This window comes from Anarrhichthys ocellatus, unplaced genomic scaffold, assembly GCF_004355925.1.
Source record: "Anarrhichthys ocellatus isolate YVR2014 unplaced genomic scaffold, GSC_Weel_1.0 scaffold188, whole genome shotgun sequence".
Lineage (NCBI taxonomy): Eukaryota > Metazoa > Chordata > Actinopteri > Perciformes > Anarhichadidae > Anarrhichthys > Anarrhichthys ocellatus.
In genome coordinates, this window is record NW_022280218.1 from 121,533 (window position 1) to 137,123 (window position 15,591).

Sequence of the window (15,591 nt, forward strand, 5' to 3'; positions counted from 1 at the left end):
AAAAGGCGGGGTTCCCCCCCCCCCCCCCCCCCCCCCCCATTTTCGCATATTGTTTGTTGCAGTACGGAGAAGAAAAAAAAATAAAAAGCCCAGCCTGAGTGCACGTGACCTCGAAAAAAAGCGCAGGTGGGCCAGCGGTGTGAGCTGTTGTAATGCACGAAGCTAAGGGGGATTTCTGTCTGCCTCTCTCATCTAGATGATGAGTTGCAAAACCTCCAACATGCAGCGCATCATGCAGGGCATCATCCAGGTGGCGCAGAAGAGCTGCAGCAGAGCCCGCCAGCTGTTCTGCTGCCCCATGAGCGCTCTGCTGTGTGAGAAGGTCACATGTTGTCATCAACCTGAAGAGGATAAAACTACACAAGGTAAGCTCTTCATTTTATGCTATTTATTTATTTACAATAAAACATTCAGGGTATTTTAGTTCACTGTATCTATTTGTTTAATCCTTTGCTGGTCATATTTTTATTTATTTTTTTTATAATTGAAGGAAAAATTCTCTTTTCTTATTCTTATTTTTTACACTAGCTGCATTGCATGTGACAAACAGACCTTATAATTCTTGAAACATTCAGGTGCTTTTTTCCATCTCTTTATGCAGAAACAGTTACAAACTTAAATGAACCCTGACAATTTTTGTTGTTGTGGCTTTCCTGCAAAGCAAGCGTTGTCCAATGTATTCAGGAACCATAGGGACCTGTGTCATCACTCTGGAACTACAGCTTCCCGTTCCTCATATTCTCTTCCCCTTTCTCTCCGTCGCCCACTCGTAAAATACAGTGGCCCTCCAGAATCCGCCGTCTACCATTTTGATTGTGAACATCAGCAACTCCACCTTGATCGACTGCGTCATCGGGAACAACACCTACCCAACCGCTGTGGCTGAGAGTCAGCCTCTAATGCGGGAATCTGAGCTCCAAATGCAGGGTGGGTAACCTCTTTTAATATTCCTATTGTTATTATTTAATTTCCTTGGAATTGAAAGCACTTCGGGCTGAAATTCATACTATGCTATGTTGTCTGATGTGCATATTTTGACATTTTTACATATCACAGCACTCAGACTGCCCTCATGAGAGGTGAAAACAACTAATTTGTTTGTGTGTTTCAAATCAAGGGAGGTGCAGCTGCAGCTGTGGACAGCAGGGAGCAGCACAGACTTCTCCTCCTCCTCCTCCTCCTCCTCCTCTCTGTCCTCCAATTCCATCAGCCGACTCCCCGAGCATCAACATCCACAGCTCCCATCTCAACTATGTCATCATCGGAGACAAAAACTACATGCACGCCGAGCAGACCCACTCGACCGAGACAGAGGAGCTGCAAGTGTGAAGCTTTGGCCCCACGGAGCGGACGCACACACACACTCACACACACACACACACTACACGCTAGCAAGGATTACAACTTGAACTCAGAATGAGTTTTCAGTCTCCAGACAACTTTTTTTTGCTCTGCTTTGACTCAGGTATGTTATTGTTACGGGTGTGGAAACCGTCGGCTATAGACTCGATATTCTGGCTCTGCTACTCCTGTAGCATCATTTTTTTAGGGCCACATCTAACAATGAATTTAATTAATATTTATTAATAACCTGTACAGTGTTTTCTTGGTAACTGATTCATTGTTTGGTTTATGAAATGTCAGAATAGTAAAAAAAAAAATTACAATTTCCCAGAGCCAGATTTGACATATTCAAACGGCATGTTTTATGCGATCAACTGCACAAAACCCAATAATATTCAGGTGAATATTATTTACAAAATAATAATGTATAATATAAAAAAAATCCACCAAATATTCACATTGCTTGTGTACATTTTGACTGACACCACAGCTATGGTGTAACAGGACTTTTTGTTTTCTTCACTCTGGCCTTGATCTTGAAACTTGGCCCTGACAGTTGTGAGTACTGATTTTAAAAACACATCATAGTTCATCACAGCTCGCCAAGTGTTGTAAGAGCTTCAGCACGGACGGACAAGCAAGCGTCAGCTCCCCCGAAGCTCATCCTGATATGATGCTCTTCAGTGGTGGTGTTTCCTGTTTTGCAACGCCGGGTCTTCTGCTCCTCTGTCAGATGTGGGAACATAAAGCTGGGAGAAATTTGACCACATTCGTTTCCTACATGGATGTGACTTTTTGATGATTCACCTCTCTGTGATCGCCATGATACGCTGACTGATGTACTCTGTTAGGAAAGACGGCCGTCTGTAGAATTAGTTTTTATCTGCTCGGGAATTTTATATTGTGTGATTCAGTGTTCAACTGTGTGTCCTTATCATGTCATGATACAGGTGTTAACGTGTGTTTCAATGTATGGCCCGTGGTCAATAACAGTAGACTACCTAGTAGTGTCGATTGCCGGAAGTCATTATGATTTCTTGCATTCATGTTGTACATAAAATATGGAATAAGAGGACTTTGAATCAAGGTGCTACTATAAATATTTATTTATAGCAATAAATTATTACTTTTATATCTCAAAGGACTGTTGGAGAAAACTCATTTCTTATTATTTTTTCCTCCCTTCTTCTTCTTGTTCTTCTTCTTGCCTTTCTTGTCATCTGCTTTTTTGAAACTCCCGAGTCCTCGGCGGACCTTGCAGCCTCTCCACCACGCCTGCAGCTGCCGGGTCACAAGGTCACACAGGCCAGGGTCAGAATTAGGGATCAGTACACTAAATAACCAGAGCGATTGATCTGACGGTAACTTCTGATTGGATGTCGTTACCTTGGTAGCAGCTCTGGCCTCCGCCTGCTGTTGACGCAGCTTCTTCTGCTCCTCCTTGTCATCCATCACCACCAGCTCCATCTCCTTGAACTGTGAACACAATCCAGCAGCTCATTAATGTCCGTGTGACAGCGAACGTGGCGAATGCAGTTGTTCACTGCTTCACGCTCAGCACCAGGAGAAGACGCTCACCTTCCTCCTCATCTCCGTCAGCCTGTCCAAGTTCACCGTCCTCTTGCAGCACACGCTGTTGAGCTGCTGCTCCTTCTCCTGCTGCATCTGCGTCGTGCGCTGCCGCCACTGCTGCAGCTGCTGCTGCAACTCCTGAAACAACCGGTTTCAATGACGGTACCGCGTACGGAAGTTTAGGTGCTGTTGCGAAACACGAGCAACAACTTGACCCCATGTGTACCCGTCACAACATTTGCTCTTAAGAGGACAAAAATGTCTGCGTCTAAAAAACTGACACAAAATTATATATTTAATATAATTTTCCACTTTCACTCCATTCGTTTCCATAATGTTAACCCTTTAAATGCCAGTTTATTCACATAATGCCACTGTTATTATGAAGAAGGGTTTAACACAGAGCTGTGTCCTGAGTTAAACTGATTGCTCTGGCAGATGGGACACCTTTTAAGTTTAATTATTGAATTAGTTTTAGTTCATATCAGTTGATCGGTAGAAATCTCCCTTTATACTTACTAGGATTTTTTTCAGTTGTAAGATTTGATAAGTGGCTTTTATTCTGAAGTTCACAAATACGGGTAAAATGGAAGGACTTTTACTTTTATCTATCACCCAAGTCCAAACTTTCACAGTTTTAGCAGTTGAATATGCAGACCCTGGTGTGCCACAGGTTAAGATCAATCTCAGGTACAGTGACCTCTAGTCACATTAAGGTGATTTCATTAAGGACAGCAACTGAGTTTTAGACTAAACAACAGGTGCAGTTTAAACCATAGCTTCTGAGAACACAGCATTTGCATTTAGGCGTTTAAACTCATCTTGAACCTTAAACCGCAGATAAGTTAATGAGCCTCCAAAAGCAGCAACTAGACAATAATTGTAACATTAGTCTGCTGTTAGTTGTGATGTCGCTGTACCAACCGTGTGACGATTTTTCAAGAATGTCTTGGACTTTTCGTGAACTTTCCTCTCCTCCATCAGCTGTAGCTGCACCTTCTGAGAGAGAAGGTGATAACGTTAATCTAGACAACATTTAACTGGGGAGTCTGTAGATTTGGAAGGAAAAATGTAAAAACACTGCTCAGCATGCTGACAGAGGTACGTGTTCACCGGTTTTGGACGGAAAGGGCAGAGAGAGCGCGGCGGAGGTCATGTCTGCACCCCTGATGGAGGATCAATTTGAAAACATCTCCTTCTCGGGGCTTGGTTGCTATTTGGGTGGGACTATCCCAGATAGGATTAGAACAGATGGACTGATGGACCCACCTTGCGCTGCTCCTCCAGCTGCTCCTCAGTGTGGCTGTTTGTCCTTTGCACTTCCTTGAGCTGCAGCGCTATGCTTGCCTCCTCAAGCTTCTTCTTGCGGGCCATCCTGTCTGACTGCTCCATCACCTGAAAGTTCACCAATCTGGTCTGCCGGTGTATGTCCTGGGGGCAGTAGTATTGGAGGCGGAGGTGTTTACAGACAAACATATTTCAATTTGTCTTCAAATAGAGGATTCCAATGAACAGATTCCTGCTCACCTTTAACAGCCCTTCATGCAGACAGTTATGGATTTTTGAATGTACTCTTACTTTCTCACCTCCAGTGTCTCAGTTTTCTGCCGGAGCTTGTCTTTCTGTCTGTCTAGAGTTTGACGTCTTTGCTTCTGCTCTGCCACTGCCTCTCTGGGTTGGAGAGACGCTCATGTTACTGATGCTACACAGGCTTCCTTTTGTCTTTCCGCCTTCTTCCACCCTTTCTTTCATAACACTCGTTTGCTCTCAAAAGTCCCACGACATCATGTCTACAAAATGACTCTTATTAATGATTAAGATTAGTAAAAATATTGCTTCCAAATGATGCACTGATGAACCTTCTCATGTCCTCAGCCTTCTTCTTCTGCTCCTCTTCCTCCACCACCTGCAGCAGAGAACTGATGCTCTGCTTCTCCTCCAGCTCAGAGTGCAGCTTGAACACCTGCTGAGAGACGTACTGACTGCCGAGAGAGACACAGACACTCAGTCAGAAAAACAATGATTAGCAACATGATGTTTGTCTGTACTACCCACCAGTCTCTCCTCAGCTTGGTCAGTCGGGCCTTCTCCTAAACACACACACACACACACACTCACACTCACACACACAGACACACACACACACACAGACACAGTTGTTTTAGTCAATACATTTGTCCAGTAAGACCGTAAAATGGAGAATAACCGAGCATGAACACATTCACATCATCATCATCATAGTCTGATCACAGCAGCCGGCAGCTGTTTGACAGATGTTCCTCTGGCCTGGCCTGTGGGATGAACACAGTGAATTGTCACCTGTGCTGCTGCAGGGCCTTGCTCCCTGTCAGTCTGCACTGCCAGTCTAAGTCCCAGTATGTCCAGCTGGACTGAACAGTCCTCCAGTACAGCTGCCAGTCCCAGACTCTGAATCCTGGATAAAGACATCCTGTGGAGATACAGATATTTTGTTATATGACGGTTTACGAACGAGTTTCGCACAGACGTGTATGGTTAATGATGAGCAAGGTAAGTTAGCTAACGTTAGATAAACCCTTTCAAGTTGGTGCTAGCATGATGCTATCCCAAAACTAGTGAAATATGATGTTTCAATAGCTCATTAATATGCAAACTCTTCCAAAATACGCTAAATAGGACCGTTATTTTTCACAACGCAAATCAAACGAAGACATATTTACAATGGTGTCCGGTGAAGCTTCTCAATAGTTCACCGTAGCGTTATGCTAACTTTCATGTTTACTGTAGCAGTCACTTACTTTAGCTCTCTCTGTCTGAATAATACGTGAACCTTTAAAACAATCGGCACTATTTTCTACAACAGTTTGACAGTTTACACGTAGCTATGGTAACATGCGTTTTTTTCTCGCAACTTTATTGAAAGAGCAATAACATAACAAAACAGTAGCATTTCTGGTATTATTATTATCATCATCAAACTAACCTTAATTTCACTGCACAATTTAGTGTAAAATAAAAAAACCAAAAGAAGGTAATGAAGGTTTTAATTAACAGAAGTGGTTGTTATAGTAACAGTAGATTTACGTTTTTACCATTACGTTTATAAGCAGACCCCAAACCTCTAAATCTCTCATTCTGTGCCTGACTTTTGAACTTTTGAACTTTTAAAAGTGCAAAGCTGTTCACCTGCTGAAATGATGAAGTGATGAATCGTCGAAAGAATGAATTCTGCCTCTCAGAAACAAAACATAAACAATAACCAAACCTAACAAAAAGCATGACAAAGTCAGCATTTGGTTTGGCTGTGTAGATATGAAACCATTCATGGCAGAAATACTTCTTTTTAAACTTCGTCATCATTGGTTCAAAACCAATGCATGATTTTTTTACGTATATTAAGTTAATTAATGCATGTAAAGGAGTTAGATTATGTTACTTGTTTGAGGAAGTACTGAGTCTGACTGTCTGACTGATGGGAATTCTACTGAAATCCTCTCAATTTGTTTAGATTTTTTTTTTGTCCATCACAATTAGTCCCCTTTTTTTCAGTGGATGCTATTCTGTTAGTAATTAATATCTCAGAGTTGTATTCTCACATTCATAAAACACAACAAACAATGTGTTTTGATCAATTACATCCATTTCACAACAAAACAGCCAGTTTAATGACAAATGAAGGCTGCACTTTGAAGAGAGATTGTGCTCCTGGTGCTGGTTGAATTGATGGTAAAGAGCAGATGGGCTGACAGTGAGCAGGCAGACAGGAGACTGGTAACCCAGAACATCAGGCTGGGAGGCGGAGTTTAGACTCAGAGAAGAAAATACAGAACTGCAAAAAAATGAAATAAAAAAACACGTACAAGGCCTGAAACACAGCTACCACAGTGGTGGACGAAACAATCGGATCTAGCGAGGACTGGGAGGAAAGACGGCAGCAGGTGATCAGCTGATGAGACTCAGGTGTGCCAGCTGTCAGAGCTCAGGAGCAGGTGAAGCCACGCCCACGCACAAGGCTGATGTTTATGAGTTGATTGGTTTTCCTTGTAAATATACAACAATTTACAATTTAATGAACACGTCTAACGCTTTCTAGACCAGACAAGGATATGTTTGATCCTAAATACAGTGTAACCTTTAAGTTGTTAATGTCAATATGACAATATTACATGTCTGTCTTACTTTGTAACAGTTTGTACAGGAAGTCGCATGGAACCAGTGGCGTTGCTCGTGGTCAGTAAGAAAAACTGGTTAAGTCAGCATCGCCAGCCAGAAAAGTGTGTTGGCTCGCATACTGTAAAATGCGACCACGTGCATTTGACATATTATGTATTGGGACATATTTCTACTAAATCTGTTTCTGGCATACTAACTAGTATGGAAGTATGGGTGTTGTAACGCACAGTTGAGGTCATCTGTTGCTGGAGTTCATTCACTCCCTGTGCGTTCAGTGATGCACAAAGGTACAATTTTATTCTAGTTTACCTTTTAGTATGATATTTTTCTTTGAAATATATCATACTATACATCTCACCAATCTCAGTGAAACGCAGGTCAAAAGGGCGCGAGTGTTCATACAGCCCATCATCTCTGAAGAGGTCTCCAGTACCTGGTAGATTGAGCACTCCTGGGTCTTAGGTTGTGACAATCTGGATCCAGCCCTGATGGAAGACCCCCACCATCATCATCCTGACCTGCCTGGAGGGACATAAGGAGCCTTTCCAGAATCCGAATCACTTTATTGATCCCTGGCGGGGAATTAGTACATTACAGTTGCTCTTATAAGCATAAAGAAACACAAGAACATTTTAAATAAATGACTCAGTGAAATGTAAATTATGTCCATAAGGCTATAATATACAATGCAATATATGTAGAGAAGAAAAGTGAATAGTAAAAATAAAAGTAAGATTTGAAAAATATCAGAGATATGTGCAAATATGTGCATCAAACGGTGTAAATAAGTGAATAAAAATGCAGAGAAGTGTGATCCATTAAGTGCATTATTAATAAAGGCAAGAATAGTATAAACAAGAATGAAATTAAATAAGAATATGACTTGAAATAATAATAAATTCCAAGAGAAAGACATACGTTTAAATACAGCACAAAGCAGATACTTTGATCAGGTATTGCATTATAGTTTATTGTCGCAGTCATCATTTGTTGCACTCTCTGCGGGGAGTTACAGCTTAAAGGTAATACAGACTGAGGGTACAAGCTACACCGTAGTACATGCATGATGCTGTCACACCGTCAGGTTTCTTGCGTGGGCTTCCCACTCCTCCCCTGAACACACTGTACTTAGATAGTTTCCCTCTCAGAGACACTGATCTGCAGCAGTCTCACCTTCGAGATACCGTCGAGGCAACACGCACCTGACATACAAACAAACCGTTAGAAACAAAGTATGTACAGTTACAGTAGATGACTGTTCAACATACGAGTGTGATCATAAAAGGCAGCTCTTAAGGCAGAGATATCTGAAGGGGGGAGATGAGGAATGGGATGCAGAATGAAATAGAGATCCAGGCAAAAAGTCAGATATTTCTTCCTGCCAATGAGTCTGTGAATGATGGAGGGAAATCATAAAGGCATCATGTTAAGACGTAGAGTATGTGTTATATTTTTGCTGCCTGTAAAGTGAACTCTCACAATACAAAAACACGTCAGAAACCTAATGTAAAGAAAATAATATGAGTTAATATACACCACATATTTATCAACACAAAGGTACATTTAAAAATGCAAAAATATGCAGATAGTTCACGTAAATTATTCAAAGACTCAAAAAAATCCCACACATGGGCCTGCAGGCGATTACGTTTCTATACCGGCTTCTCCGCATATCTGAGTCATTTAAGTAAGTTGAAAATGAACATACAGTATGAATGTATGAATGAGAAATGTGCTATAAAGGTCCTAAAAATATATTTTTTACTTCTTCCTTTTGGCGATGGGGTTCAGCATGAAGACGACATCTTCTGTCAAAGTTAGAATATTTTGGGTCGATTTACATAAGAGATTTCAGTTTCTTTTGTTTTTGTTTCGCTCACTTGTTTAAAGTGGGCGGGGCTCATTTGGAAACATATGTCATATACTTCCTTGCACCAATCAGGATTCAGCAACGTTTGAATTGACAGTTGTGGGGGCGTTTGCTTGTGTTACATGTGTTACCAACTGGGGCTGTGGAGTGTCAAAGACGTGGGTATTTACCAGTCAGGAACGTTTTAATGAGAGATGCAGTGAAGTTGACTCATGGGAAATGTTTTTTGAAGCTTGACCCATATGGGGACTAATAGACAAAGACACACACACACACACACACACACACACACACACACACAAAAGGGACACAATATCTCAGCCTCTGGAGCTTCAATTTTCACCCCTCTTTTTTATAATCTGTCTCTCTCAAGTCCCCTTACTTTATGGAAGTGCAACACTGAAATCGCTGGAGTGCCGGACCGCTGTCAATCAGTCCTGATGAAGCAGATTAGCTTAACTCTTAATAGAAAACTTAGTTTAGTCTTGAATATTCAATTTGAGATATCAAGAGTTGCAAACACAATTTAGAGGGAAATTATTTTTCTTTGGGTGACATATAGAGTAGAAAGATTATATTATTTGGCACTAAATCCGCATGAAAACAGATTTTAAATGTGTTGCAAAAAAAATAAAAATAAAAATAAAACATGCGAGGAAACAAAGACTCCTCCAAGAAAAAGAGAAACCCGCATTTGAGTATGATTGGTAAAGAGGAAAGTGGGGGAGAGTCTCAAAATAAAACCGAGGGTGGCTTCATCGAGCAATCATTTACTGTACGCACATGTGTACAAATAAAGAAATTAAAACCCATACAAAAAACCTGTACAGTCTAATATTCCATATTTTCTTGTAAGTGTCAGTCTCAGTTACAATATGATCTCTCTGCAGGCCTCGTGCCTTCTGCAGTGCCGGACGAGGTCAAACACACGTCAGTCCTTCGTCTGTCTTGTGCTTATTGATTTGACCGTGAGTTGGGTTGGGCCGCTGGGGGGGGGGATTAAAGGATCATCTATGATATGGTAATAATAATTTTTAAAAAAGATTGGCTGATTTACAGCATGCTGTTGTCTGAAGGAGCTGTACACGATGATCAGGACAGAGCAACAAGAAAACACACTGTTCACCAGTGAGGTTCATCTCACTCTGACTTTTAGCTTGATCCCACTGAAGTAAACATGTACAGTAAGATCACATCCAGTGTTGAGTCTTTATAATTGTGCCATAGGAGCTGGAAGCAGCCAGAGAGAGAGAAAGAGAGAGAGAGAGAGAGAGAGAGAGAGAGAGAGAGAGAGAGAGAGATTCAGATCTCCTTGATTGTTCGTTCAGAGGGCCGGTACTCCTCCCTTCCTTTCGGCGAGGACAAGTAGAAGGACTGGGTCTTGCGTTTTAGGCGAGCTCTCTTGGTAGCCAGCGACAGGCTGTGCTTGCTGGAGGCGATGATGTCACAGATGAACTTCTTGCAGTCCACGCACACCTCCATGGTGGCCCAGTCCTCCGTCAGCTCCGAGGGAAGCTCCAGCTCTTCGTGGGACTTCAAAGAGCCATGCTTCGAAAACCTGCATGGAACAGGAGGACAAGCTCTGCATGAACAGGATCACTACCGTTTGTGTTTTTACTGTTTGGTTGACTTTGAGTAATTGTTCAAACTATCCAGGGTGTGTGGTCGTGGACACATTTTGTAAAGGGTTACTTCAGCCTAATTACAAAAAAATACTTTTTGTTTCATTACCTGATGGTATCTACTGCAGGTTTTTAAGTATTCTAGCTGATTTTATTAACTTACTTTTTTTTTTCCTTTGAATGTAAAGCACGTGTGTTTATGAAAGATGCAAAGTCAATACATTATTGATATCGTTAGTTAATATTGTTTGCATTCCTCATTGAAAACAGGAAGGTTTGAGTATTAGTACACCGTTTTTGGAGAGAAATGCTGCTGTTGAATTTACCAATTTTAGAGAAAGATATCTCAAAACCCGAACAAATAAAACAAAAATAATCTGCACGGTTTGATACCACTGGGATTGAGAAAATACTTTTTTGGGCATGTAAAATGTGTTCCACATTCAGAAATTTGCAAATACCAAATCTCCAAACACAAACACTAAGGGACATGCAATCCAACTCAGGTGAAATGGTGCCGATATCAAACCCCACACAACAGAAATGTGCAGAGTGGAACCCTTTGTAAGGGATGTCAGTCTTATTCCTTCAGTATGTCAGAACCTCCATCCAATTTGGTCTAAATTAAAATATCAACTGTGCTTTGCTTTGCTTTATTTATCTATTGAGTTGAATGGTGTTAGTAATGTCTTACTGTTTCACAGGGCCACAATTTTTGCCACTTAGCAGTGGTGATTGTTGTCTGTTGTTGTCTGTTGCCTGTCAAGCCCAATGTAGTTTATAACTGTATACGTCAATGCACCTTGGGACGTTCCCCCAAATTCAAAAACACATGTTTCCTCTTCCCTGTCGTGCTATTTATCAATCTAGACCAGCAAATCTGTTTGCTGGTCCCTTTCAACACCAATAGCCTGGTAAAAAAAACTTTTAATGTAATTTTTCCTTGGTCTCCAGCCAGTTGATAAAATGACAAAAAATTCAATGCATCTTCTACTAGCTCTGATCGTAGTAGTGACAGTGCACCATACTCTAAAGATACAGACTGGATATATCAGCAGCAGCTACATATGATTGAATGCCTCTTTGTCTTTTGTTTGTGTTTTATTATTTTCCGCATTTTGTGATTATGAGCATTTGTGTTTTCAGCTTTGCTACATGTTTGAGCCTTTGCATGTGTAATATATTTTACTCATTTACAGTTTGTGTTTTGGTCTTAGGGGCCACTGTACCAGTATCATGCAGACTCCACAAGATAATTAGTTTTACATTAGGACACAACAAGCACTCCTCACAGTCTGAAGAATTGTGGTCACAGCTCTTACTTGGACATGGTCTTGTGAATGCCGTGGCGCTGCGGGCTACTGGAGGATTTCTCAGATTTGGCAGCAGCAGCAGCAGCAGCCTCTGGAGCTGCTGCTCCAGAGGCTTTTCCAGCTCTTTTAGATGCCTCTGTTGTTTCTACTTTCACAGTGGGGGGTGCCGTGGCCCCTCCCACTGATGAAGGCCCCGGACCACCAGCCACAGACAGCCCTTGTCCTATGGAAGCCATGGCGCTGACCCTCTCCCTGGGGAGAGTGTTGGTGGAGCCGATGGAGTAGATGGGCAAGCTGGAGTAAGGTTTGGATGGCAGCCGCATCTGATAGAGAGGGAAGACATGAATGTTAATAAGAAAAAGCTAAATGATGATGATACTGAGAAAGAACACCGATGAAAATGATAGGTGTACATCTTTCATAAAACTTCATATCCTCAACATCCTGTAATAATGTTTTAACTGATCTTTCACAGCTAGTTTGGGCAAAGGTTTATCTTTAACAATACGTGCTCTTATTCTGAAACTTATTTTAACTCACTTGACTGGAATCACATTGCTATCATAAGGTAACAGGAGAGCTCTCTAAAGTAGAGAAAAACTTAAATTTTTGAATGGCACCAGCTGACTGATCAGAACAAATGAAGGTACAGGATGTCATGTTGTACCGCTGATTGATTTATCCGCTTTGACTCACCTTTTTGCAGCACTGTGCACACACAGGCCTGAAAGGGAGAAAAGAGAGCGCAAACGGAGGAAGTGATGAATGAAACCAGTTACGCTTCCTCCTTAATAGTTTTCATTTTAAATTACAAAAGATAATATTTGAAGGTGTTTTACTTTTTGCAAAACTGGCAGATGTAGGACCAGGTGAAAAAGGAAAACCTTTTGCTTCGACAACAGAAGCAAAGCTGCAATAAAAAAAACAGATGAATACCGCGTTAAGAGTAAAAAGAAATCAATGCAAACATCACCAAACTTAACCCAATGTAATTAGTTGACAGATATGTGTGCTACAACATTCATTCAGGGTGTTACAACTGCATCTACTCATTGTCTTTTTCTGCACATGACACAGGCAGCTTGCGTCGTACACAAAGAAGAAGTTACCTTTCCCTTCTTCATAGCGGTGTAGATGTCTTTGTACTGCTGGAACTTCTCCAGCTCTGCCTTAACCAGCACCTGTCTGATGTGCATCACCTCCTCCACCGTCAGAGACAGACACTCCACAGGGAAACCAAACTCCTCCTGCAATGACACACACAAACAGTGGGTTAAACACTCAGTGTTCATCATTCGGCTCACAAACAGCCGTCCCTCTGCACCTTTCAGAGCAGCCTGCGTGGGTCCGGACTGCTTAAAGTGATCTCATTGTTCGCTGAAGAAGACGAAAAAAGAGAGGGCTCATGATGCGTAAACAACCGGAGGGATGGGAGGACATGATTGCAGCAGAGTTCCTCACAATGCTTGTCTCAAAGCAGCGTTCCCACGGAGACTGTACAGAAATCTGTCTGCGTTTGTTCTAGAATATAAATTCCAAACACTTTTCCACCTGAACACAAAAAGTTAATTTGTACCTGGAGGATCAGCCGGGGTTGTGTACTCTTGAGTCTATCGCTGTGAAGATTTCGTTGTTGCTTTGAACGCTAAACCGCTTCTGTATTTTCATATGCGGCAACAAAATATTCATGGAGTTTATTGAAGGAAGCCGAGGCATCTACAGACCCATCAGGGTGTGTGAGAGTTGACTTTTATTAGTTTTTTGTTTGGACTGTAAACAATTTCAGACGGAATTTCAGGATTACAAACTGATGAGCAACATGATGGAGGTGGTTCGAAGAGTCGTTCAGGGCTTCTGGTCGCCTCCTCCAAACACCTCGTTCAATTTAAAACGCCCTCCAAGCAGCTCAGGAAAACGGCTGTTGAGGTCTCCACTGCTCCCTCCGCCATGCTCCGTCAGGTCGCCTTCTCCCGCTCCATTGGAGATGACATGGTCCTGTCTGTCCGGCGAAAAGGTCGGACAGGGTTACGTTTAAGACGTCCTGGTGCAGAGGCTCAACTGCTTTGCAGGCGAGGTGCTGGACACCATCAGTGATGTTGCAGCGGGAGAGATCTGTGTGCTGTTTCAGACTCACACGTGATTGTATCCAGCCGGCAGACGTGGCGGATGCTGCAGAGTCAACATATACTCAATAACAACTGGTCTGAAATGTCAGTTTGGCACTGATTGAAAACAAATGATATGTAGAGCAGATTTAGATGAATTCTAGCTTAAGCTACCTACTTGTGGTTGAGAGTTAAAATGTTATCAAAAGTAGTGAAATGAATGATTATTAAATAAATGTATCATAGTACAGTATACTATAATATATTTAGCTATGTGACACCTCAGATAAAAAGCAGTTTGTCCTTGGCCTATAATGGCAGCAGCCTGCTCTAAAGGGGAATGATCTCTACTAGTGAAGCAGGAAGCATTAGGAGCGGATGGGCAGCTACAGTTATTATATCAGACTGAGGGAGACTGGCAAACCTTGGCCGACTCTCGTCCTCTGATGTAAACAGCCCTGCACAGAGCAAACACCACCTTCATCAACCCCAACGCAAATGCCTCGATAGGGTGGGAGCTCTGCAAAGGGTGGAGAGTGGAGGGACACGGGCGGAGGAGGAGGATCCGGGGACGAAATGAAGCTATCATCCCAACCTGAACCAAAGAGGGTTCCTGCAGATTGACGAAGTCACACCAGCAGACAATGTGAGCAGCATACAAAGGAGATGTGGTGATAGAAGAAGGAGAGGGAGGAAATCTAGGAAGACACATGTCACGCAAATAAAAGGTTAAGAGAGATGACATTGACTGTTTCAGGCCCTTCTCATTTTGCTTCTCTGTTAGTATCCTAATTTTTCTTGTCCTTTTGTCTCCCTTATTAAGTTACTGGACAGGATCTGTGGCCGGGCTGCCTTAAAACTTTGCCAGGCTACGCTGTCCTCAGAGAGCCCGCAGTAACCGCTCTAATAGACCGAGATTAACATTGTCATTCATACTGTTCACAGGGCAAGTGCACAGCAGAACCAAGTGACATTGCATCTGGCTCACGAATGTAAAATAAAATGCTAATAATGAGTTAATTATGTTAACATTCTGCACACAAACCACGAATACTGTCACAGTGATTTGAATGCAGTCGATGTGATTTTGTCAGATTACCACTCCCATTTTTATATTTGTTGTTTTTTAGTTAACTGCAACTGCTCTTATAAATCATTTTAAAAATAATAATACCCTTATCGTGCCACTTTTTTTCAATCTGTTTTGCGACCTAGTATTTGTGCCGTTGTGAAGCTCAGAGTGAGTGTCTCCGGCCGTCGCTATCTTGACAATGACGACACAGCCTAAGTCTAAAAATGGGCAAAGAGGTGGATCTTCAGTGAAGCTGAGGCGGGACAAGGTGACGCTACTGAGGAGACAGCTAGCGACTCGGTACGGCACCCACCTGTCACTCAAAGCGGCCAAGCCCTCGATTATGCATAACTTCAAGCCTTAATATAATTATAAAAGGTGACTTACATAAAAATTGACCCCTCTACAGTTGACATGAACAGAGATATTAGCTTAATAGTGCAAAATCGTTTTTTTTGTAGGCTGTAAACATGTTAATTCCTGCTGTAAAATTGCATTTTAGGTTAGTGGTCAATGGGGATTTGATGAACTGCAGAGAGTG

The 15,591-nt window shown here is 42.0% G+C and overlaps 2 protein-coding genes across 5 annotated transcripts in view; both read right to left on the bottom strand.

The window, feature by feature from the left end:
• Positions 1–2,476: 2,476 nt before the first annotated feature.
• On the bottom strand, positions 2,477–5,772 carry LOC116400662 (dynein regulatory complex protein 9-like). Its single transcript, XM_031878607.1, has 10 exons — positions 5,694–5,772; positions 5,236–5,365; positions 4,972–5,006; positions 4,776–4,898; positions 4,503–4,587; positions 4,186–4,347; positions 3,841–3,915; positions 2,923–3,054; positions 2,731–2,820; positions 2,477–2,625 (listed from the first exon to the last, which is right to left on the bottom strand). Exons 2-10 carry the CDS (start codon positions 5,362–5,364, stop codon positions 2,503–2,505), a joined length of 954 nt encoding a protein of 317 aa, XP_031734467.1. The 5' UTR covers position 5,365; positions 5,694–5,772; the 3' UTR covers positions 2,477–2,502.
• Positions 5,773–8,017: 2,245 nt separating this feature from the next.
• The window catches only part of spire1b (spire-type actin nucleation factor 1b), a 40,488-nt gene continuing 32,914 nt past the window's right edge, over positions 8,018–15,591 (bottom strand). For 2 of the 4 annotated variants that reach the window (XM_031878601.1, XM_031878600.1), the window contains 6 exons: positions 14,403–14,591; positions 12,983–13,120; positions 12,713–12,783; positions 12,570–12,597; positions 11,883–12,196; positions 8,018–10,496 (listed from right to left, as the gene is read on the bottom strand). In XM_031878601.1, coding sequence (XP_031734461.1) covers positions 10,241–10,496; positions 11,883–12,196; positions 12,570–12,597; positions 12,713–12,783; positions 12,983–13,120; positions 14,403–14,591 — 996 coding nt within the window. In that variant the 3' untranslated portion in view covers positions 8,018–10,240. The remainder of the gene's footprint in view (positions 10,497–11,882; positions 12,197–12,569; positions 12,598–12,712; positions 12,784–12,982; positions 13,121–14,402; positions 14,592–15,591) is intronic. The other 2 variants (XM_031878604.1, XM_031878603.1) reach the window with 1 other exon arrangement.

Coding starts and splice junctions, on each gene's coding strand:
- LOC116400662 (XM_031878607.1), bottom strand. CDS start 5,364: ATGTCTTTATCCAGGATTCAGAGTCTGGGACTGGCAGCTGTACTGGAG. Junction 3,916..4,185: donor AGCTGGAGGAGCAGCGCAAG/GTGGGTCCATCA, acceptor CTTCTCTCTCAG/AAGGTGCAGCTACAGCTGAT. Junction 2,821..2,922: donor TGACGGAGATGAGGAGGAAG/GTGAGCGTCTTC, acceptor TTGTGTTCACAG/TTCAAGGAGATGGAGCTGGT.